Source organism: Microcaecilia unicolor, chromosome 3 (assembly GCF_901765095.1).
Source record: "Microcaecilia unicolor chromosome 3, aMicUni1.1, whole genome shotgun sequence".
Classification (NCBI taxonomy): Eukaryota; Metazoa; Chordata; class Amphibia; order Gymnophiona; family Siphonopidae; genus Microcaecilia; species Microcaecilia unicolor.
Window position 1 is genome coordinate 283,443,927 of NC_044033.1, and position 25,002 is coordinate 283,468,928.

The following is a 25,002-nucleotide window of genomic DNA, read 5'->3' on the forward strand; positions in this document are numbered from 1 at the left end:
ACATCTGTCTGGCCATTTTTTAATATGGACAATCCTCTGCAGCCACACAGCTCTCTATGTGCCTTCTTTGCCCCATTCATAGTTTGGACATTTCAGTTCATGCTGGACACTTGGATGTCTATTTCTCATGTATTTTAAGTAAAGTGGTGTGGTAGCCACTTTAGTCCACTTCTGGAGGAGTAGCCTAGTGGTTAGGGTGGCAGACTTTGATCCTGAGGAACTGAGTTCAATTCCCACTTCAGGCACAGGCAGCTCCTTGTGACTCTGGGCAAGTCACTTAACCTTCCATTGCCCCAGGTACAAATAAGTACCTGTATACAATATGTAAGCTGCATTGAGCCTGCCATGAATGGGAAAGCGCGGGGTACAAATGTAATAAAATAAATAGAATTTCTAATCTGAAGAAGAAGGTATTGTTAGTCTAATAAAAAAGTTATCATAGTCTTTTCTTTTCTATGTTTTATTTTATTTCTATTCTCATTTATTTTAGAACAGACATGTCAGCAGATCCTATTCTAAAATATAGGAGAAATGGACTTCCACATTTACGGAAGCTAGAAGAATGGTCCAAGGTTTGGCAATTAAAATTCAGTGCGAAGAAATGCAAAGTGATGCACTTAGGGAATAGAAATCCACGGGAGACGTATGTGTTAGGCGGGGAGAGTCTGATTACGGACGGGGAGAGGGATCTTGGGGTGATAGTATCTGAGGATTTGAAGGTGACGAAACTGTGTGACAAGGCGGTGGCCGTAGCTAGAAGGTTGTTAGGCTGTATAGAGAGAGGTGTGACCAGCAGAGGAAAGGGGGTGTTGATGCCCCTGTATAAATTGTTGGTGAGGCCCCACCTAGAGTATTGTGTTCAGTTTTGGAGGCTGTATCTTGCTAAGAATGTAAAAAGAATTGAAGCGGTGCAAAGAAAAGCTACGAGAATGGTATGGGATTTGCGTTACAAGATGTATGAGGAGAGACTTGCTGACCTGAACATGTATACTCTGGAGGAAAGGAGAAACAGGGGTGATATGATACAGACATTCAAATATTTGAAAGGTATTAATCCGCAAACGAACCTTTTCCGGAGATGCGAAGGCGGTAGAACGAGAGGACATGAAATGAGATTGAAGGGGGGCAGACTCAAGAAAAATGTCAGGAAGTATTTTTTCACAGAGAGAGTAGTGGATGCTTGGAAAGCCCTCCCGCGGGAGGTGGTGGAAATGAAAATGGTAACGTAATTCAAACATGCATGGGATAAACATAAAGGAATCCTGTTCAGAAGGAATGGATCCTAAGGAGCTTAGCCGAGATTGGGTGGCAGAGCTGGTGGCGGGAGGCGGGGATGGTGCTGGGCAGACTTATACAGTCTGTGCCAGAGCCGGTGGTGAGAGGCTGGACTGGTGGTTGGGAGGCGGGGATAGTGCTGGGCAGACTTATACGGTTTGTGCCCTGAAAAGGACAGGTACAAATCAAGGTAAGGTATACACAAAAAGTAGCACATATGAGTTTATCTTGTTGGGCAGACTGGATGGACCGTGAAGGTCTTTTTCTGCCGTCATCTACTGTGTTACTATGTTACTATGAGGGGCATAATCGAACGCAAACGCCTATCTCCATGGGCGTTTATCTCCAAGAACGGGTCCGTGAAGGGGTGGGCTGAACCGTATTTTCAAAAAAATGGACGTTTTTCAGCTGGGCGTTTATTTTTTTTTTAGCGATAATGGAAACTAAAAGCGCCCAGCTCAAAAACGTCCTAATCCGAGCCATTTGGTCGTGGGAGGGGCCAGGATTCGTAGTACACTGGCCCCCCTGATATGCCAGGACACCAACTGGGCACCCTAGGTCAGTGCGGTGGACTTCAGAAAAAGCTCCCACATGCATAGCTCCCTTACCACGAGTGCTGAGCACCCAACCCCCTCCCCCAAAACCCACTACCCACAAATGTACAACACTACCATAGCTCTTAGGGGTGAAGGGGGCACCTACATGTGGGTACAGTGGGTTTTGGAGACCTCCCATTTACCAGCACAAGTGTTACAGGTAGGGGGGATGGGCTTGGGTCCACCTGGCTGAAGTGCACTGCGGTACCCACTAAAAGTGCTCCAGGGACCTGCATACACGCAGGCCTCTAGGACTTGTTGCTGCTGTATAACATCGGCACACCAGTTGACACCTGAAGACTAATCTCTCCGAAAACGTCCTTTATTGGAATAAGCACGTTTACTGCAGAGGTTGTGCCCCACTGGCAACGAGTTTCCCTGGTACTGAGATTAGCAGTAGGTCAGAGCTGGCAGAATGCTGTACAATGCCCTCTTTCAGCCACATTCAAGGTAAGAACTAAGTTGTCTAACGTGGCTAACAAAAATGGCCACTACCGCATGGACAACAACAGGAAACACAACAGGGCACACTGACAGGGGGAAAAGCAACATGGGAGAAGAGCCTACCAACTACCAACATCGTGAGACTGTAACACAAGGTAATGAAATCACGGAGCCCAATACCCTACACCCACCACAATGCAATGCTGATGTGACCCTGTACTGCACCCGAGAGCCACATCTGACCCAGGGAAAGGCTGTGAGAGGATCAAACACATTCTGCTGTCATGGAGGTGGGTATGGCATTTGAGGCTGGCATACAGGCTGGGCAAAAAGTTTTTAAAGTGGGTTTTTTTTGGTGGGAGGAGGTTAGTGACCACTGGGGGAGTCTGAGGAGGTCATCCCCGATTCCCTCCAGTGGTCATCTGGGCAGTTGGGGCACTTTTTTGGGACTTGTTCGTGAAAAAAAAAGGGTCCAAAAAAAGTGACCCAAAATCGCGGTAAAAACGCCTTTTTTCCCATTATCAGCTACAGACGCCCATCTCTCCTCGGCTGATAATCATGCCCCAGTCCCGCCTCTGACACGCCCCCATCAACTTTATTCGTTTCTGCGATGGAGTGCAGTTGGAAACGCCCAAAATCGGCTTTCGATTATACCGATTTGGGCGCCTTTGCGAGAAAAACGCCCATCTCCCGATTTGGGTCGAAGTATAGGCATTTTTCTCTTTCGATTATAAGCTGGGATGTATGTATCTGTCGTACAGACTTAGACGTCCATATTCTGAGTTGGACATCCTTTCTAAAATGTTGTTCCATACCTACAGCTCCTGGCAGTAAGTGCTGTCCACATATAGTAAGCACCTATCCGGACAGCAGCACCAAATACACAGCATTTAAAAAAAACGTTAGCTGTGGGTCTGAATATTGACCCAAATTTATTTATTTATTTATTTGTTGCATTTGTATCCCACATTTTCCCACCTATTTGCAGGCTCAATGTGGCTTGCATAGTACCATAAAAGCATTCGCCAAGTCCGGTAGAGAAACAAATACAAGGTGATATTGTGGTCGAATAAGGTATATGTGTGTCAGGTACAATGGGGGTTGAGGAGAAGAAAGGTTATATAGTGGCCATTTCGATCTTTGGTTTTGCTGTGTTGCAGAGTGTAGGTATCGATGTTGGGTCGGTGGGGTATGCCTGTTTGAATAGGTAGATTTTTAGTGATTTCCTGAAGTTTAGGTGGTCGTAGGTTGTTTTCACAGCTTTTGGCAATGCGTTCCATAGTTGTGTGCTTATATAGGAGAAGCTGGATGCGTAGGTTGCTTTGTATTTGAGTCCTTTGCAGCTTGGATAGTGGAGGTTTAGGTATTTTCGAGATGAATTGGTTATGTTTCTGATTGGTAGGTCAATGAGGTTTGTCAAAAGGGGTTTAAAAAGGGGTTGGACGGTTTCCTAAAGGACAAGTCCATAAACTGCTACTAAACGGACTTGGAAAAATCCAAAATCCCAGGAATAACATTTATAGAATGTTTGTACGTTTGGGAAGCTTGCCAGGTGCCCTTGGCCTGGATTGGCCGCTGTCGTGGACAAGATGCTGGGCTCGATGGACCCTTGGTCTTTTCCCAGTATGGCATTACTTATGTACTTATGTCATGTATCCTGGGACTTGGCCATAGATAATTTTGTGGACCAAGGTGCAGATTTTGAAGGTGATACGTTCTTTGATTGGAAGCCAGTGCATTTTTTCTCGGAGGGGTTTGGGCCTTTCGAATCGCGATTTACCAAATATCATCATAGCTGCTGTGTTTTAAGCGGTCTGGAGTTTCTTTGTAAGTTGTTCTTTGCATCCCGCATAGATTCCGTTGCAGTAGTTTGCATGGCTTAGTACCATTGATTGTACAAGGTTATGAAATATTTCCCTCGGGAAGAAAGGTTTTACGCGTTTGAGTTTCCACATTGAGTGGAACATTTTCTTAGTTGTAAAGTTCACTTGGCTCTCGAATGTGAGGTTGCGGTTGATTGTAACGCCGAGTATTTTCAGACTGATATAGGGAGGGTGTGGTCTGGGGTGATTAAGGTTGTGGGTTTGTACGTATTTTGTTGAGATGAGAGGATGAGACAGTGTGTTTTTTCAGTGTTTGATTTGAAAAGAATTTGCCCATGAGTCCATGGTGTTCAAACCGAGTTTGATTTCATTGGTGATTTCTGTTAGGTCATGTCTGAAGGGAATGTATTTGTGACATCATCTGCGTAGATGAACAGGTTGAGGCCTTACTTTGATAAGGCCTTGGCCAGTGGAATCATCATTATGTTGAAGAGTGTTGGTGATAGTGGTGATCCTTGAAGTACTCTACAGTCTGCTTTCCAAGGAGGTGATATGTTTAATTTTGATTTCACTTGGTATGTTCTGGAGGTAAGAAAACCCTTGATCCAGCTAAGTATATTTCCACCAATCCTGAAGTAGTCTAAGAGTCTTAGTAGTATGTTGTGGTTTACTATGTCGAATGCGCTCGACATATCGAATTGGAGAAGTATGCTCTTGCCTGTAGCTATTTCCTGCTTGAATTTGGCCATGAGAATGATTAGCACAGTTTCGGTACTATGGAGGGGGCGAAATCCCGATTGCGATTCATGTAATAATGAGAACTTGTCCACGTAGTCAGTAATCTGTTTGGTCACCATGCTCTCCATCAGTGGGATAGATGCAACTGGGCGATAGTTCAGTTGTCTTTTTCTTGGAATCTTTTGGGATTGGGGTGAGGAGGATGTTGCCATATTTCTCAGGGAAAAGACCTTGTTGGAGCAAGTAGTTTAGGTGGGATGTAAGGTCTGTTATGAAGTTGTCAGGGGCGAATTTTACATCAACAGTGAGGAGCGTGAAGTTTGACCAAGTTCGGTCAGCTGGGTATTCTGCAGGGTTTGGTTCCAAGGTATTGATGAAGTTTTTGGTATCAGTATTGTCCTGAGGTAGTGTTTTGCATAAGTTTGTGATTTTTTCATTGAAGTATTTAGCGAGTTTGTCTGCAGATGGAATGTCTGTATTGGTTGCAGTGACCGCTGTATTTGTATTTTCTGTGTATCTGTTTCCATGCATTAAGTGCATCAAATGCATTTGAACGCAAAAGGTGCAGCGCGCCCCCCTCTGCGAAATGACACCTCCCCCCCCCAGGTGCACGCCGCTGGGGGGGTGCAGCAGCGCGCCCCTGTCGGCTCCGACTTCGCTAACTTCGCTCGTTCGCTGTAGCTCCCTCTGCCCCGGAACAGGAAGTAACCTGTTCCGGGGCAGAGGGAGCTGCAGCAACCGAGTGAAGTTAGCGAAGTCAGAGACGACAGGCGCGCACCACAGCACCCCCCAGCGGCATGCACCCGGGGCGGACTGCCCCCACCATCCCCCCCCCCTTGGTACGCCACTGTAAATGAGCAGTTTTTGGCTAAGCATATTCTGTAAATATGTGCCTAGATGCAATAGTTTTATAATCTATTTATGGTCTTTTGCAGTCTAGACACATGCATTTATACAGTTCTGTGACAGGCGTAAATACTTGTGCTTAAGGTATGCATGTGTAACCTAACATAGTAAATGAGGCAGATAAAGACCTGTACGGTCCATCCAGTCTGCCCAACAAGATAAACTCATTTTACATGGTATGTGATACTTTATATGTATATCCGAGTTTGATTTGTCCTTGCTATTCTCAGGGCACAGACAATAGAAATCTGCCAGCACTCTTCTTGTACTAAAAGTTCTGAAGCCCCTTAAAATTTACACTCAAGCCCTTCCATATCTATTCAGTTACGATCAGGACGTAGACCATAGAGGTCTGCCCAGCACCGGTATTGCTTCCTAATTACCAACGTTGCCACCCAATCTCCGCTAAGATTCCATGGATCCATTCCTTCTAAACAGGATTCCTTTGTGTTTATCCCACGCATGTTTGAATTCCATTACTGTTTTCATCTCCACCACCTCCCACAAGAGGGCATTCCATGTATTCACCATGTGAAAAAATACTTCCTGACATTACTCCTGAGTCTGCCCCCCTTACTACTACTACTTAACATTTCTAGAGCGTTCAACCTCAATTCATGTCCTCTAGTTCTACCGCCTTCCCGTCTCTGGAAAAGGTTTGTTTGCAGATTAATACCTTTCAAATATTTGAACATTTATATCATGTCACTCCAAGGTATACATGTTCAGGTTGGCAAGTCTCTCCTCGTACAGTTTTCAACACAAATCCCATACCATTTTTGTAGCTTTTCTTTGCACTACTTCCAGTCTTTTTACATCTTTAGCAAGATATAGCCTCCAGAACGTGGGGCCTCACCAATGACTTATAGAGGGGCATCAACACCTCCTTTCTTCTGCTGGTTATATCCGTCTCTATGCAGCCTAGCATCCTTCTGGCCACAGCTCTCGCCTTCTCACATTGTTTCTTTACCTTTAGATCCTCGGACACTGAGTCGAGCTTGCTAATCTCTTCCCTCCTATCCAGTATCTCTCTTTTGGTTTCTGCACCCCAACTGCATCACTCTACACATCTTGGCATTAAATTTTAACTCAATATAATTATTAGGGTTCTACTCATTTTATCTGGTATCAGACTTCAAACTGTATCAAATCTTTTTAAAAAATATTTTAACATTTTTAGTGCTCTGTGTGTATTGTAGTGCCTAACCACCATTTATGATGCCTCCAGCTCATAGCACAACAATATTATAACATTATCGCACTGAACCCTACCTATCCTTTCCACAAAGCACACCTAGGTGCTACTTAAATTATTGACAGTCTCTATTTGTCGTCAGTTCTTGAGCTCTATATAGAAATATTTTTTTACTTATCTTGTCTCATGTAGGTAGTTCTTATGACTCATCACCCTGTAGAGTTCAGTGTGCTATCATGTAGTGCTCACCAGGTCACCGTTTTGTATTAGTGACTTGCTCTTTCAGATGTATTTGTAGATTCTTGTTGTTCTCTCTTAGAAAAGTCTTGATGTTCCCTATGTGAGTTCATGTTTCACCATATTGGCGTCTTCAGGACATCTTGCTAAAACAACAACAATATCACTCGCTGGTACTCACTTTCATTACATTATAACTTGTCTTCACTTTTTAATTCAGAAATCAACACTTAATCAACTTTTTAAGAAGTTGTTAAAGACATTCCTCTTTGCTAAGACTTACCCCTCAACTTACCATGCTGATTGATGCATCCCTTGTCCCTTACCCTGCCTAGTTCATGCTGTTAGTTTCTCCCCTCCTACTTGCTTCTTTTATGCTTGCCTAAGCTTTTAAGTTTGTACTCTTATTTAATTCTCTGTAAGCCACATTGCGCCTGCATGAGTGGGAAAATGTGGGATATAAGTAACAAATAAATAAATAAATAAATAAACACTTTACATTTCCTTACTGAAAATCTATCACTCAGTCATCTCAGGGCAGGAATTGTCTCCCGCTCCCACTTGCTTCCAGAACGCTGGTGCATGCTCAGTAGGTTCATAATTTAAATGTCCTCAAGTCTCATTGAAAAAAATTGGTTGGATTACTCCCCTGTCAATCAATATTATGCTAACCAATCTATTGCTTTGTTGAGCCCCTTAGGTTGGACTGTATCCCACTCAAATATGAATCTTTGTGGGTAAGGACTGCTGATACGTCCCCTCCCCATTGCAAATTAACTTGTAACAAAACTACATATTGCAAATCCGAATCTGCAAGATTGTGGGACACCCAATGTTCTAACGGATGCTTCCCGCTTTAGCACCCTTATATTTGTTGTTTGACTTTTCGCTTTGTTTGCCTTATGTACCAATTCAAACATGGGCACTGAATAGTGTATACCACTTGAGCAGTATTACAATCTGTATGGGTTTTCAAATAAAATCTCTTCTGTGTTTGCAATAAACACATCCTTGGCACTGTCACTCAGTTAGAACATGGGGAGACTACATTCATGTCTAAACATCGCTTGCCTTCGGTATGGGTACCTCCGGGACCCCCGAACTCCATAATAGAGACTTACCAACAGTTAGTATTGAGAGAGGTTGCATATATGGAACAAACGCTACAATTACCTATAGATAACTTGACAAAACAATCAGTAGAAGGCTCTGAGGAATTTGCAACAGGACACGTCAATAGTGGTGTTAAGGGCAGATAAGGGAGAGGGAATAGTGGTCCAGGATAAGGAAAAAAATATATATGAGAAGCAGAACGTTATCAGACACACAAAATTATAGTAGGATATCTGCAGACCCCACTAGAGACTATCAGTTGGAAGTTCGGAGTTTATTGTTAACAGCTAGTCAGAAGAGGGAATTCAAATACCTTTTTAACAGTCTTTCCCGGTAACTCCGTGTATTTATTTTATACCCAAAATTCACAAGTCTTTATGGACCCCCCGAAAATGTCGGGTAAAATTCATTATTTGAACCCTTATGGCAATATCTAGATCATTTCCTCCAACCATGCCTACACCATATACCATCATGTTAGTTTGAGAGACTCAACTCATCTGCTGCAAATTTTAGGGGCTAGCGAGCTGACCAATAGGGAAGATCTCACCTTAGCAACACTAGATATACAATCGCTATATACGAATATCCCACTACAGGGAGCTTTGAAGGTAATAGACACTCATATTCATACTTTGGAAGTATCTGTAGATAAGAAATTATTCCTCAATCAAATAGCAAAACTTATCCTGGAGAGGAATTATTTTCTGTGTGAACAGGTATATTATTTGCAAACACGGGGAGTTGCAATAGGAGCTTATACATGTCAGAATTTGAAAATAAGTATGTGTATCCCTCAATGTATAATCAAAATATAGTGCAGAGGCGACGTTTCATAGATGATGTTTTACTGATATGGGGTGGAAGCAAGAAGAGTTTGCAACAATTTCTAGAGTATTTAAACACATGTGACCCCCGTATCAAGTTTACATCTAATGTAGGGGATCAAGACGTAGATTTTTTGGACATCCACATTACATACCAACAAGGGCAATTCCAGACAACACTTTTTAAAAAAACAAGCGATAGAAATACGATATTGCATCATGCCAGTTGTCATCCCAATAATTTGAAAAATGGGATCCCTATAGGGCAATTTTTACAGGTTAGGCAATTGTTTAGTGCTAGAGAAAGCAATGGGGGTACCCTTACAGAGTAATTTGCCATGCTCATAAGCGAGACAAAAACACGCATAGACAATGGCTGCTAACACCTAAACCCGCTTTTTATGAAGCAGCAAATAAAATACACTGTATGCTCTGTGAGCTGATTACCCTTCCAGGACCTGGCCAGGCCTGACCCTGCTTAGCTTCCTTCACACACAGTCACAGCTGGGCTCTACACTTCTCGGTAATTCACCAGGACTCTGCCTCAAACACAGGGGAGCTCTCTGCCGCCTCTTCTCCTTTCACAAATATTCATCAACACCAGGCTTCTTATAACCAAAGGCTTTATTAGTTGCCATTTAAAATAATCTTCATGGCTTATTTCTTCTTCAACTCAAACATAACAAAAGGCATTTACTCAGAGTCTTCTAATTAAACCCTTTTCTGATTTAAAGCAGTTCCTCAAACTTCCACAGTTTAAACAACCAAACAAAAGCATTTACTTTCCGTTCTCAGAGGGTAGTGCAGCTGTCACCTTTTCAGCAGAGCTTTCCCAGCACTTCCATCTTCCCACCATTGTTTTAATAAAACTGCCTGAAAACCCCTCACACCTGGTTCAATTTCCCAATCAAGTCCTGGCTTCTCACTCTCCTGCCTAGAGTCCCTCCCCTGACTCTGATTCCCTTCCTGCTGCAGTGCATTCTGGACCTTGTAGTTTCCCGCCTCCTCACAGCTCCCATATTCATCACAGGGGAATAGAGTTTCTAAAATTATTAACAAATATTGGTCCATTTTAAACCTACATACTCAATTAAAAGAGAGACCTCAGATTTCATTTACTAGAGTGAGGAATGTAGGACAAATGCTGTCTCTTTTTCATTCCAATAGACCTAGTACCCCAGAGATAGAGGGGGGGGGGGGGCATAGAAAATGTCAAAGATGTGTTTATTGCGTTCATGTCATGGAAGTCCAATACATAATAAATCCAAAAACACAGAAGAGATTTTATTTGAAAGCCCATACAGATTGTAATACTGCTCAAGTGGTATACGCTATTCAGTGCCCATGTTTGAAATGATACATAGGGCAAGCAAAGCAGAAAGTCAAACAATGAATAGCGGAATACTTGAGCAATATAAGGGTACTAAAACAGGAAGCACCCCTGTTAGAACATTGGGTGTCCCACAATCTTGCAGATTCAGATTTGCCATATGTAGTGTTGTCACAAGTTAATTTGCAATAGGGAGGGGACATATCAGCAGTCCTTACCCACAAAGAACAAAGATTCATATTTGAGTGGGATACGGTCCAACCTAAGGGGCTCAAAAAAGCAATAGATTGGTTACCATAATATTGATTGACAGGGGAGTAATTCAGCCCATTTTTTTCAATGAAACTTGAGGACATTTAAATTATGAACCTACAGAGCTTGCGCCGGCGTTCTGGAACCAAGTGGGAGCGGGAGACAGATTCCTGCCCAGAGATGACCAAGCAATAAATTTTCAGTAAGGAAATTTAAAGTGTTGATTTCTGTCTTAAGAAAGTAAAGACCAGTAATAATGTAATGAAAGTGAATAGCAGCGAGTGATATTGTTGTTGTTTTAGTAAGTTCTCCTGAAGATGCCGATATGGCAAAACGTGAACTCACGTAGGGAACATCAAGACTTTTCTAAGAGAGAACAACAAGGATCTACAAATATGTCACGTCTGTGGCCGTGACCACCCTCAGCCTTACCTTCTTTCTGGGGGTCAGCAGCTCTGCTGGCTTCTGTCTGTCTTTGTGTTAGTCTTGTCTCTGTCTGGGTGTGCTGATTGCTTCACTAGACCTCACCTGTGTGGGCTATGCTTCTCTAGGGAGCCAGCATCTAAGATGGCTGCCACCGGCTCTGTGCCAGCTTCCAAGATGGCTCCTGCTTGTCTTTCCTGTGGGCTCACTTCCTATGTGTGTCAAGCCTTTGGGGTCAGTGAACTTCCTGCTTCTGTCCTACTGCTGGTGACTCATCAGTGAGAGCCTTCATAAGGAAGTGCTATGCTGGCATTCTGGGCCTTTGCATAAGTGTTATGCTCTTAGGCCAGGTTAGGTTAGTAAGTGTCTGCTGCACTACTGCTTAGCCTCTCTCTGGGTTCCAGCCCAGCTTCTTTCTGTGTCTCTGTTGTCCTTCCGTGGGGGGTCTTCCCTGCCACTGTCTGTCTGTGGACTGCGGTCCTTCCTGGCTTACCCTGTGTTGGGGTGAAGCCTCTGTCTGTGGACTGTGGGTCCTTCCCGGCTTGCCTTGTGTTTGAGGTGAAGCCTCTGTTCCTGGCTTACCCTGTGTTTGGGGTGAAGCCTCTGCTCCAGGCTTACCCTGTGTTGGGGTGAAGCCTCTGTCCCTGGCTTACCCTGGGTTGGGGTGAAGCCTTTGTCCTGGTTTCCTTTGTCTGTTCTCCTGTCTGCCCCAAAGACCCTTGGCCTGTTCTTCCTGGTTACTCTGTTTGCTCTGCTGCCAGCCCAAGACCCCTGGCCTGTTCTACCTGGTTTGCTCTCTTTACCCTAAGTCCTGCCTTGCCTAGCCTGTGTGCTTACCCTGCTTGTATATCCTGAGTGTATATCCTGAATCCTGTATCTGTCTAGCTAGTGTGTATTTCCTGGGTGGTTATTCCTGTATCCTGTCTCCACCTAGCTAGAGGGTTTACCCTGTGGGTATTCCCGGATCCCTGTTCTGCCTAGTGTATATGCTGCCCTAGTCCTTGCTCCTGCTAGGCTTCTGTACACCTTGTGTTCCTTGGTCTGTCTTCTGGGTCTTGCTAGTGGCTGTGTAGCAGCACACTGTCTGTGTTTAGTTCCTAGTCTGGTCTCCCTCGTGTATCCCAGACCCAGGGTGGGTCCTCTGGATCTTCAGTTCCTGCCTTATCCTGCAAGTCCTGCCGGCCACCTGCACTTCGGAGCTCAACTCCAGAGGAACGGTGGCTAAGTGCAGGTGAAGCTGTTCCAGTTGCCTGCCTTGTACTACTCCAGTCTTCGGGGAATCCAGTTCCAAGGTGGTCTTGCCTGCCGCTGCCGCTCCTCGGCAGTGGCCCAAGGGCTCACGAACTCCAGTCCTGCCTCGAGGACCTGACAGAATGCCAAGGCCCTCGAGAATGCGACAAAATACACCTGAAAGAGCAAGTCACGAATACACAACGGCGCCCAGCGAGCACTACATGATAGCACACTGAACTCTACAGGGTGATCAGTCATAAGAACTACCTACATAAGACAAGATAAGTAAAATATATTTCCATATAGAGCTCAAGAACTGACGACAAATAGAGACTGTCAATAATTTAAGTTGCACCTAGGTGTGCTTTGTGGAAGGGATAGGTAGGGTTCAGTGCGATAATATTGTTGTGCTATGAGCTGGAGCTGTCAAAGAATGGTGGTTAGGCACTACAATACACACAGAGCACTAAAAACAAGTTTAAATGTTTTTTTTAAGTTTATTTGATACAGTTGGAAGTTATATATGCAAGAAGTTAAGGACTGGTATGAATTTATGAATGTTATTAAATTTTAACTGCCAGACCCTTGACCATTCTTCTAACATTTGGAGATCCCTTCTCATAATTTCTACTTCTTCTAGGGTATCCACTCTATTGTTGCACTAGCATTCTATAAAGAAAAGTAGGAGCCTCAAGATGACATAACATATTACTGATGATTTCATGCTACTTTAAAACGAGTACACTCTTATTTTTATATACCTCTCCTTAGTAGGGTAATTCTATAACTGAGAGCCTGATAAGAGCCTATTCTGTAAAGGAAAATAAGCAGCTATTTTCCTTTATAGAATACTAAAATAACAGGTGAGATACCTTAGGCGTGAGCATTTACACCAGCCATAGAGGTAGTATGTGTGCACCTGTGTTCCAGACATAAGTGAGTAACATAGTAATCTATAAGTAATGTGCATTATTTTATTTATTGCATTTGTATCCCACCTTTTCCCACCTATTTGCAGGCTCAAAGTGGCTTACATAGTTTTGTAACACAATTATTCTTGGATGTCAGGTACAATTATTGTTGTACAGAGATTAGTTAAAGGAGAAGTAAAGAGTAGAAGGGAGGCGTTTATTAGGTATAGTGAACGGTAGGTTTTCAGCAGTGGATTAGTAAGCTTCTAGGTTTTCACTGTATGCTTTGTTGAAGAGATATGTCTTGAGGGATTTACGGAAGATAGTTGTTTCGTTGATTGTTTTCAGGTTTCTAGATAATGCGTTCCACAACCTTGTGCCCATGTACGAGAAGGTGGTATGCATCAGCTTGTATTTTAGTCCTTGTACCCCACTCACATTCTGACGACTCTGCCTATAAGGACCCCTATTCTCCAAGATATGTATTTATAAAAAAGCACTTCATCAGAAGTTCAGCACACGGATGCACACAAACGTGCATATATGCAAGTATTGTAATGGTTTACATGTATATCTGGTATCTATGTACCTTCTTTATAGAATTACCCCTTTGCGAGATAATTCTAGAACTTGGCATCTAAAATTAGGTGTCACAATTGGGCATGATGCATAGTGCCAATTCTATAATGGCATTTAGGTGCAATTACATGTCATATGTTGTAGAATACTAGTGTAAATCTGCTTTGGTGCAGCAGAAGTACATAAGTACATAAGTATTGCCATACTGGGAAAGGCCAAAGGTCCATCAAGCCCAGCATCCTGTTTCCAACAGTGGCCAATCCAGATCACAAATACCTGGCAAGGTCCCAAAAAAGTACAAAACATTTTGTACTTCGTATCCCAGAAATAGTTACGTGCAATCACTTAAGCCAGATCAATGGTTAGTGTAAGTCGCCTAAGTGCATCATGCAAGGCATGATAATATTCTATAAGTGGCATGCATCACTTGGCCCCATACTCATGGCCCACCAGTGCTCCACCCAAGTGTGCACCCCCTTGCAGTTAGATACTATAGTATGTACAAGCTACTTTATAGAATAACACATGTGGCGTGTATCTGCCAATTAGTGTGGCACTTATGTGCACCTTGCATACGCCTATTTATAGAACTGCCTCTTAAATGTGCAGTGTTATGGGGTAGGGATGATTAAGTCTGTTTCGATTAGCTGTTCCATGTATGAGTATACAATTGAACTTTTCTTTCATGCTATGTATCTGTTTCTATTAACAGCACAAAAAGAATGGATCATTCAAACATGAGGCTGATAACTCAAATTGAAAAAGACCCAGGTAACATTACAGTTTCACAAATGCTGTATTCTGCTCGTGCTATCCTAAAACCTTGCACTAGTTTCTACAGGCAAGCAAGCAATTTAAGACTTCCTGAAGGGAAAGTCCTAGTGAACAGAGTCTTATTAGGAAAAATGAGCTGGGACAAAATTCACTCCTTAGTTACTCAGGGTCTATTAGATTGTTTTTGAGGAATAACTTCCATTTGTTAATGAAGTATATTTGTTTATACATAATAAATACCCTTAAAATAAATACCAGCAATACTAGGAGTTAATCCACATACTTTATCTGCAGGAATGGGCTTTTAATATTTCCTCCCTATTAGCTCAAAAATTGCTCTCCTGTTGCTCAAAGATGAGAAACAGTAAGAGCAATAGGAGAGCAATTTTTATTCTGATAAGGAGACAATGTTAAAAGCCATTTCTGTAGGAAAAGCAGTGCTTCGCTGACAGAAAAGGAATTTTACAAAATTGTCCTGCCTACATACATGCCCCTTATGAACATGTTTTTCCCAGACTGGGAGAAGGTTTTCCTGGAGATGAAGAGGGTTTTGCACTTGTGCTCATAGTTTTGCAATTTCAAAAGAATGGGGGCGCCTCCAGTTAGAAGCCTTGATAACGGGCAATAGGATTTTATACTATCATGACACCTGGGCACCCAGGTTTTGTTATAGAATATTAGTGTAACCTGATCACTGTTCCCTCAAAGATGTGCGGGAGTCCTCCACCTACAGCCCTGCCAATGGAGGGTTCTGTTTCACTGTCACATTTTCAGTAGTGAGGGACAGGCAAGCTCTGCCAGACTCCAGGTAACCTGCCTGTCTCTAGAACTGAAAACACAATATTGAAGTAGCACCCTCCACTGGCAGCAATACAGTTGGAGGACTCCCACACAGCTTAGAGGGAATAGTGAGTCTGACTTTGGTGTGCCTAACATTAACGCATCCACTAATCATAGATCTCATGTAACTGCAGGTGCCTAAATGTGGCAGAGATGCATGTAACTTACATTCTGTAAGTTACACGTGTAATGGGGAGTCTGCCCATGCTGCTCCCACATATACACCCCCTTGAGTTCTGTACCATTACCATTAGGGCGCATATGCATGTAAGTGCTAATTTTCTCTATATTTACACATGCAAGAGACATGTATCTGTGTACTCTTGGTTATACAATTGCCTTTTCTTTATGTGTGTAAAGTTTCCCAGGAAAAGTATTCATAAACATAAATAGTAAATAGGAGTGAGTAATTTTCAAAGTAAGAGTATGCATAAATGCTTGCACTGATCTTGCAGACACTTGCTTATGACATCGCTATAGCTAGTCTTAGACAATGAGCTTGAACATGCAATACCTGCTTTTTAAAACAGCATCTAATAACTATGCTCAACAGACTGTTGGAAAGGGGCAAGAAAAGTAACATATTTCATATAGGTAGGGAATGACGTAAAAAATGTAACAGTGAAAGTACTCTCCCTTTCTTTCAGTCCTTCAGTTTGAACGCCCAATACTAACTGTATAGTAAGAGGCCAGATTTGGGGGGGGGAGCAAGGATGGGCTTTGAAATTATTCCAGTAGCAGTGTGTTGACTGTATAATATATACAGGGCTACCGAGAAGGGTGAGGGGGCACTGGGGGCAAAATTCCCTAGGCTCAGCCTCCGGGGGGGGGGGGGGGGGGGGCAGTGCTGGCAAGCTTCCTCCTGCTTCTGGGTCTGTCTCTGTCCTGCTTCTCCGGGTTATCGTGTTAATACAATCATTCAGGGCCCGGCCCACAGGAACAGGAGACGACAGACCAAGGAAGGTAATGGGGTGGGGCAGTAACCAGAATGTGGGGACTGTGTGTGTGGGGGGGGGGGAACAGCGGGGCGGCGAGTGGGGGGGGGGGGGGTGGCCACAGCCCAGGTGGGGGGGTCGGTCTTATTCCGGGCCCGGCTGTGTCTCTTTGTGGCCCTGAATACATATATTCAGCACAATTGACTGTAGTGCTTATTTAAGAAGCACCATTCACATTTTAGACGAGCATAAACTAGCACTTAAGTGTTTACCTTGCATAAATGTCTAAGTTAAAATTTTACAAACTGGGATATATACAGCTGAAACTGAAGAATGAGCAAATGGCAGGGGAGCCAGATCTGGCCATCTTTTGGGCAGGCCTAGAGTGGGCCTAAAAAAGAACATTTATTCTGCATTTCAGAAGAGGAATGAACATCTGTGCCCTAACAGACTGACATCGAGATTTACACCTACTACCTAGGATGTCTATGTTTTAGAAAGGTGCTCCTATTGGGCAGTGCTCCACTATAGGGATTAGGGGAGGTCACCCCATTAATCCCCCATGCCTCGATGATCAGTTCCCCAGGCTGTTCAGAAACAGTGCCCTAAAAATAGCGCTGGAACAGCACGGGGAATTATCTCCCCAACGATCAACGCTAATAACATGCAAATTTATGCACTTGATCATCTGGCAATAGTGTGGGAGGATTATGCCTGAGCAAGTGCTCAGAAGCAATCCTTCTGCACTTGTTTGTCAGGTCCTGGCTGTCAAAAGCCTGACCTGTCAAACAGGGACTGGAAGTTTGTGAGACCTCTGGACCCCCCTCCAAAGGTGAGGCTCTGGTGGCCTAATGCCCCCCCAAGCCCCAACACCCCCCTTGAAATAGCAACACCGGGGGGGGGGGGGCTGGAGGTCTGGTGGATCTCCAGCCCTCCTAACCACCCCAAGCCCCAAGGATGCACTGGGCAGGGCTGGGCGCCACCATTTTGAAGGCAGTGCTGGAAAGAGGAGGGAGTATGCTACTCCCTCTTCCAACATGGAGGAATCGGGGAGAGGGTCCGCTACACCACCAGGGCGGGTGTGGGATTGGTGTGGCAGCACACTTGGGTTACCAGGGATTTTTGGGGAGCTTGGGGTTGGGCGACTAGAGGTCCGCTGGATCTCCAGCCCCCATGTCACTGTTCAGGGGGTTGGTGGCTTGGGGGGGGGGGCACTAGGCCACCAGGGCCTCGCTTTTGAAGGGGGGTCTGGGGGTCCAGTGGACACCCAGGACACAATGGCAGCCCGGGCTAACAATGACAGCCCGGGCTGCCTGACCCTGACGAGGGGTGGTGGGATGGGAAGAGAGCTTTAACCCTAACATCCGCTTTGAGCTGGCATGGGATTAAGGTGCTATTCCACCCCTACGATTAGAGCACTGTTCTCTGATCATAGGGGCGGAATACAAACAGAGCAGCTCTGCACTATTCCTTCGCTTGGGCACTATTAGCCCAATGATCATAGGGGCGCAGGTAAATGTGGGTGCTAGTGGCCTCTAGCACCTGCATGTACCTTTGATCATCGGGCTGTCAACGCTTAATGCTGCCCTCCCCCCGAAAGACAAACTGGCAAGGTACTGGGATCTGTGTTGCTTCAGGAAAAATGTTTAAGTTTGTAAAATGGCTTAGAAATGTTTATGTTCAGGTACTTAAACATTTATGTTGCTATTCCACATCATAAATGTTTATTTGCCAGCAAATAAATGCTTATGCACCCTTTTTATGCCAAAGGCTGGTATAAATACTGGTACCAAACTGATAGCAGTTAGGTGCACAATTGCAGGTATTCTTAACATCGAGCCTAATTTCTGCAAGGCTTCGTTCTGTTTCTGTGAGTCTGATGTCCTGCACGTTGTAGCTACGCCACTACATCAGAGCATGTGACCAGCCAGAAATTCAAGAGAGATGGGGGATGGGAAATAGTGCAGTATACCTGAAATAAAACTTTATAGGTTATAGCTAAAAATTATAGACATATATTCCCTCTCTTTGTCTCCCAGTTAAAAGGGATAGGGAGGCAAAACCAGAGTTGAGGTATTGGCAGGTTCTTCAGCAAGAAAGTGTGGTAGTTTGTGGGAGTGGTGAGAAGGAGTGGTAAGTTGAGAGGTAGAATAAATCAGAGCAGAAATCTCATTAAGCATAATTTTTGGTAGTTAAAGGTGTAGAGAACAATTTCTAAAACACAGAAAACAGAGGAGAGAGAGCAAAAGAGAATAAGGAGAAGAGCTAGAAAACTAAGGAGTTCAAGAAAGAAACCTTGAAGAAAGGGAAGAAAATTAGAAAAACAGGAAGTGATAAGAGAGCACTAGAAAGAGGCAGCAATAGAAATAATAGGTTTTAAATCATCATGTAGTGTAGTAAGAGTAACAAGGTTTTCCATAGCATGTATAAGCAGTTAACATCAACAATACATAAAACAGCTTGTGATGTAAGGAGATAATTCAGTAATAAAAATTCAGAAAAGTCCATAATATGTGGTTTTAAAATGTAAGCAGCTAGAAAGCAGGGTATTCAAAGTCACTTAAAATTTTGTTGATTTGATTGGTAGACAATCCTGGCATCAGAGAAATCTATAGGTCAGTGTAGGTTCTGGTATTATGAAGCAGCAGTGTATACAAAGTTGCAAGGTTCACACAGGCAGGCATCATGTGGCATCTAGAAGACTTCCACTTAAGAGGGCTTCATGGTTTCCAGCAAGTTAAACAAGTATAATAGCAAGTATAATAGTTGTCCAATTCATTAGTAACATGGCATTAACTCAAGGGTGTTCTCAGATTTCATTCTTTGCACAGTTCAAGGTATATATAGGATATAATAAAAATCAATGTCCATACTGGTCTGACCAAAAAAAAAAAAAGATGTCAGAAGTCATATACATGTCCCTGTACAAACATTTCTACATAGATTCAGTTTACACATGCATATTTTCAGCTGTCATTACAAATAGATCTTTTCATTTGTTTAAACATTTCTGTAACTTTCAATATGTAAACATTTCCTAAGATTGAATGGGAGAATGCTTATAAGTACATAAGTATTGCCACACTGGGAAAAGACCAAAGGTCCATCGAGCCCAGCATCCTGTCCACAACAGCAGCCAATCCAGGCCAAGGGCACCTGGCGAGCTTCCCAAACGTACAAACATTCTATACATGTTATTCCTGGAATTGTGGATGTTTCCCAAGTCCATTTAGTAGTGGTTTATGGACTTTTCCTTTAGGAAACCATCTAACCCCTTTTTAAACTCTGCTAAGCTAACCACCTTCACCACGTTCTCCGGCAACGAATTCCAGAGTTTAATTATGCGTTGGGTGAAGAAACATTTTCTCCGATTTGTTTTCAATTTACTACACTGTAGTTTCATCGCATGCCCCCTAGTCCTAGTATTTTGGAAAGCGTGAACAGACGCTTCACATCCACCTGTTCCACTCCACTCAATATTTTATATACCTCTATCATGTCTCCCCTCAGTCGTCTCTTCTCCAAGCTGAAAAGCCCTAGCCTCCTTAGTCTTTCTTCATAGGGAAGTCGTCCCATTCCCGTTATCATTTTAGTCGCTCTTCGCTGCACCTTTTCCAATTCTACTATATCTTTCTTGAGATGCGGCGACCAGAATTGAACACAGTACTCAAGGTGCAGTCGCACCATGGAGCGATACAATGGCATTATACCATCCTCACACCTGTTTTCCATACCTTTCCTAATACCCAACATTCTATTCGCTTTCCTAGCTGCAGCAGCACATTGAGCAGAAGGTTTCAGTGTATTATCGACGACGACATCCAGATCCCTTTCTTGGTCCGTAACTCCTAACGTGGAACTTGCATGACATAGCCAGGGCTTTTTTTGAGGGGGTACTTGGGGGTACTGAGTACCGGCACCTTTTCCACTGTCTGTTAAACTTGACCCATGGTTCTCGTATTTTAATGAAAGAGCTCAGGTTCTACATACAAATTCTGCCTTGTCATAGATTCTATGACTGGTTGCAGGGGTCCTGGCTATTGTGGGGTGAGTCCCTCAATGATCACTCCACCCCTGAAGAGTGGCCTGGCATTTTAGTACCGGCACCTTTTTTGCTAGACAAAATGCACTGGACATAGCTATAATTTGGGTTCTTTTTTCCCACATGCATCACCTTGCAGTTGCTCACATTAAACGTCATCTGCCATTTAGCCGCCCAGTCTCGTAGTCTCGTAAGGTCCTCTTGTAATTTTTCACAATCCTGTCGCGATTTAACAACTTTGTATAACTTTGTGTCATCAGCAAATGTAATTACCTCGCTAGTTACTCCCATCTCTGAATCATTTATAAATATGTTAAAAAGCAGCGGTCCTAGCACAGACCCCTGAGGAACCCCACTAACTACCCTTCTCCATTGTGAATACTGCCCATTTAACCCCACTCTCTGTTTCCTATCCTTCAACCAGTTTTTAATCCACAATAGGACATTTCCTCCTATCCCATGACCCTCCAATTTCCTCTGTAGCCTTTCATGAGGTACCTTGTCAAACGCCTTTTGGAAATCCAGATACACAATATCAACCGGCTCCCCTTTGGCCACATGTTTGTTTACTCCTTCAAAGAATTGAAGTAAATTGGTCAGGCAAGATTTCCCCACACAAAAGCCGTGCTGACTTGGTCTGAGTAATCCATGTCCTTGGATGTGCTCTGTAATTTTGTTTTTGATAATAGTCCCTACCATTTTCCCCGGCACTGACATCAGACTCACCGGTCTATAATTTCCTGGATGTCCCCTGGAACCTTTTTAAAAAATCGGCGTTACATTAGCCACCCTCCAATCTTCCAGTACCACGCTCGATTTTAAAGATAAATTACATACCACTAACATTAGCTCTGCAAGCTCATTTTTCAGTTCTATCAGTACACTAGGATTAATACCATCCGGTCCAGGAGATTTGCTTCTCTTCAGTTTGCTGAACTGCCCCATTACGTCCTCCAGGTTTACAGTGAAGTCAGTAAGTTTCTCCGACTCATCCGCTTGAAATACCATTTCCGAGACCGTTATCCCACCCAAATCTTCCTCGGTGAAGACCGAAGCAAAGAATTCATTCAATCTCTCCGCTACGTCTTTATCTTCCTTGATTGCCCCTTTTACCCCTCGGTCATCCAGTGGCCCAACTGATTCTTTTGCTGGCTTCCTGCTTTTAATATACCAAAAAAAAATTTTACTATGTTTTTTTGCTTCTAATGATATCTTTTTTTCGTAATCCCTCTTGGCCTTCTTTATCTGCACCTTGCATTTGCTTTGACACTACTTATGCTGCTGCTTGTTATTTTTTGACGGTTCCTTCTTCTGTTTTCTGAAGGCGTTTCTTTTAGCCCTAATAGCTTCCTTCACCTCACTTTTCAACCACACCGGCTGTCTTTTGGACTTCCGTCTTTCTTTTCTAATTCGCGGAATATGTTTAGCCTGGGCCTCCAGGATGGTATTTTTGAACAGCGTCCATGCCTGTTGTACGGTTTTTACCCTCTCAGTTGCCCTCATTTTATCATAATCTCCTTTTTTATGTTTAACTCATTTTTATTAAGTTTCCAACAACAATAGTACATGACTTAGTGTGGAACAATTCACAAAGAAGTGTCTTCATGTACAGCCACAATGAACGTACCAAAACTACCTCCCTCCTAACCCATTCCCTACTCCCCCCTTCCCCCCCCCCTTATCCCCCCTCCCCCCCTACTATCTTTATTGTTGCAAGGAGTCCAGGTCACATGGATTACGTCCATCCGTGTGTTTAGTTTAGGATTCTGCTTCTCGCCACTGGCTGCAATGTGTCCCAGAAGTTCGCCCATGTTTTCTTTAGTTTCCTGCCCTCTTCAGAGGAGAAATCTGTAACTCCACATCTTTCCAATTTCAATAGTTCAATCATTTGCGTCCTCCAGATGCCTATTGATGGGGGCGCAGTTTCTCGCCAACTCAGTAGTATAGTCTTTTGCCCAATTAACACCGCTCGCCTGATAAAGGAGGTGAATCCCGGGAGTGTAGGTTTCGTGCCTTTATAAATCCCAAAGAGCAGCAACGGATGGCTCTGTATGGTGCAGCCCCAGTATGTCTGAATTTCTCCCAGCACCCGAGACCAGAAGTTCGCTACCTGAGTGCAGAGCCAAAACGTGTGTCCAAGTGTCACAAGTGCCTGACCACATCTAGGGCATGCTCCTGAGTCGCCAAATCCTGCTTTCATCGCTCTTGCTGGGGAAACATGGAGCCTCATCGCAAATTTGTACTGTAGCTCCCAGTAGCGCGTGTAAACTGAACTGCTCTGTATCGAGCGAAGAAAATCGCTAAAAATCTCCGCTGTCACCTCTGTCGCCAAAGCCCTGGCCCAGGCTTGTGCTCTGCTGATATAGTCAACGCCCTCCGTGGAATCCTGGAGAAACCTGTGGTGATAGCGGAGGGGCACAGAATTCTGGGCCCCAAGAGTCAGAGCCGTGTTCAATACATCCTGCACATCTTCGCTGAGGTTGATTCAACCCAATGCTCTCGAATAGTGCCGAATCTGCAAGTAGGCGAAGTAGTCTGACTGAGCCAATTGATAGTCCCGCTTAAGCTCCGCAAAGGGCCGTATGGTCCCTTCGTCAGTCAAGAGCTGGTACAGATATTGTATTCCTTTGTCTCTCCACCGTTTAAAGGTCACTGAGGCGGATCCCTCTGGGAAGTCCGGGTTGTGGTATAAGGGCAAAAAGGGGGTCGCCTTCCAATTGAAATAATGTCGCTTGCAAAACCATCTCCATGCTGCTCTTGCTGATGTAACCAGTGGATTTCTCCCTACTCTAGCCACTATCCCCTTTCCAGGTGCATGTAACAACCAACCCAAGTACGCAGCAGGGGAGAGAGACATCTCCAGTCGCGTATTAGAGAAATCTTTCTGCCCGGTCAGCCAGTCCATGATGTCAGGGCCGCCGAGAGGGGGGGACAGGGGGGACAAAATTCCCCGGGCCCGGGCCTCCAGGGGGGCCTGGCGCCGGAGTCCTACCCGCCCTCCGTCATCAAGACCTCACGCCACCTGGGGCCCCACAGCGCTTCCTGACGCTCCCTCCCTACCACATCGTTGTGACGCTCAGCTTCATTTTTTCCAGCTGCCCTGCATTTAAAAAGTTGCAGCGGCGGCAGCGAAAAAACAGCCTCGCCTCTTCTTTAAGCCCTTCCCCTTCTCTTTCAGCATGCACTGATGCAACTTCCGGTTTCCGCAAAGGCGGCACAGTGCACGCTGAGAGAGAAGGGGAAGGGCTAAAAGGAAAGGCGAGCCTGCTTTTTCGCCACCGCTGCAACTTTTTAAATGCAGGGCGGCTGGAAAAAATGAAATAAGAAGTCTCCAAAATCTTTTTATATTTAATACCAAAAAAAAAGAAGGAAGCAATAACCGGAATGGATCATGTGGTTTTGCTCTGTCGTAATAGAGTTGATGATGGATATTTTTCAACATCGATATTAATATAAGATTTAGGCACAAGGCCCCTAAATATGGAAAATAACTGTCTAGATGAAGAACTATCTATTAAAGAGGTAAAATATGATTTTTTTAGCATCACTGATTGCTCTTTTATACATTTTCATCATTTTTTTCCCATTCTACTTTAAACTGTTCATCATGGGTTCCACACCATTGATGTTCTAGGTGTTGACAACTGGTTTTTAGTTTTGCAAGATTCTCAGTAAACCATTTTACTTTATGGGATGATGGTATTTTATTTTGTCAATGGAGCTAACGTGTCTGCAGTCTCAGGCAGAACCCTATGCCAATTGCTATAGGTATCCTCAGGATCAGAAAAATCAAAAAGTAGTTGAGATACAGCTATATTCTAAAAATTATCACCATCTATGCATCTCCTAGAGGTTTTAAGAGAGAGAGGTGTCTCATTACAACTTTTGAGATAAAACAAATTCAGTCAAAAAATGGTCCGACTATGCTGATGCAGAGTCTTTTCTACAATACCTGCAGAAGCGCATATTTGCCAGCTTGTGCAGCAGGAGCAGCCAGGAGTGTCGCAAGCCAGAAATGCGCCTTGTAAGACAAGCCCTAGAGCTCCTATTGTGCTTCCGCCCCACCTACTTTACTACTACTACTACTTATCATTTCTATAGTGCTACTAGACGTACGCAGCGCTGTACACTTGAGCATGAAGAGACAGTCCCTGCTCGACAGAGCTTACAATCTAATTAGGACAGACAAACAGGACAAACAAGAGATAAGGGAATGTTAAAGTGAGGATGATAAAATAAGGGTTCTGAACAAGTGAACAAGGGTTAGGAGTTAAAAGCAGCATCAAAAAGGTGGGCTTTTAGCTTACATTTGAAGAATGCCAGAGATGGAGCTTGACGTACCGGCTCAGAAAGTCTATTCCAGGCATATGGTGCAGCAAAATAAAAGGAATGGAGTCTGGAGTTAGCAGTGGAGAGAGGAGAGTTGCTGGACATGGATGGATGCAGGGCCGTGCCTAGGGTCTCTGGCGCCCCCCTGCAGACTATCAGTTGGCGGCGCCCCCCCCCCCCCCCCCCCCCGTGAAAATGAT

The 25,002-nt window shown here is 44.0% G+C and overlaps 1 protein-coding gene across 1 annotated transcript in view; it reads left to right on the forward strand.

Moving 5' to 3' along the window:
* Positions 1 to 25,002, forward strand: part of PCNX2 (pecanex 2) — a 1,017,260-nt gene that overhangs the window by 834,805 nt on the left and 157,453 nt on the right. Inside the window, exon 24 of the mRNA XM_030194986.1 lies at positions 14,595 to 14,653. Coding sequence (XP_030050846.1) covers positions 14,595 to 14,653 — 59 coding nt within the window. The remainder of the gene's footprint in view (positions 1 to 14,594; positions 14,654 to 25,002) is intronic.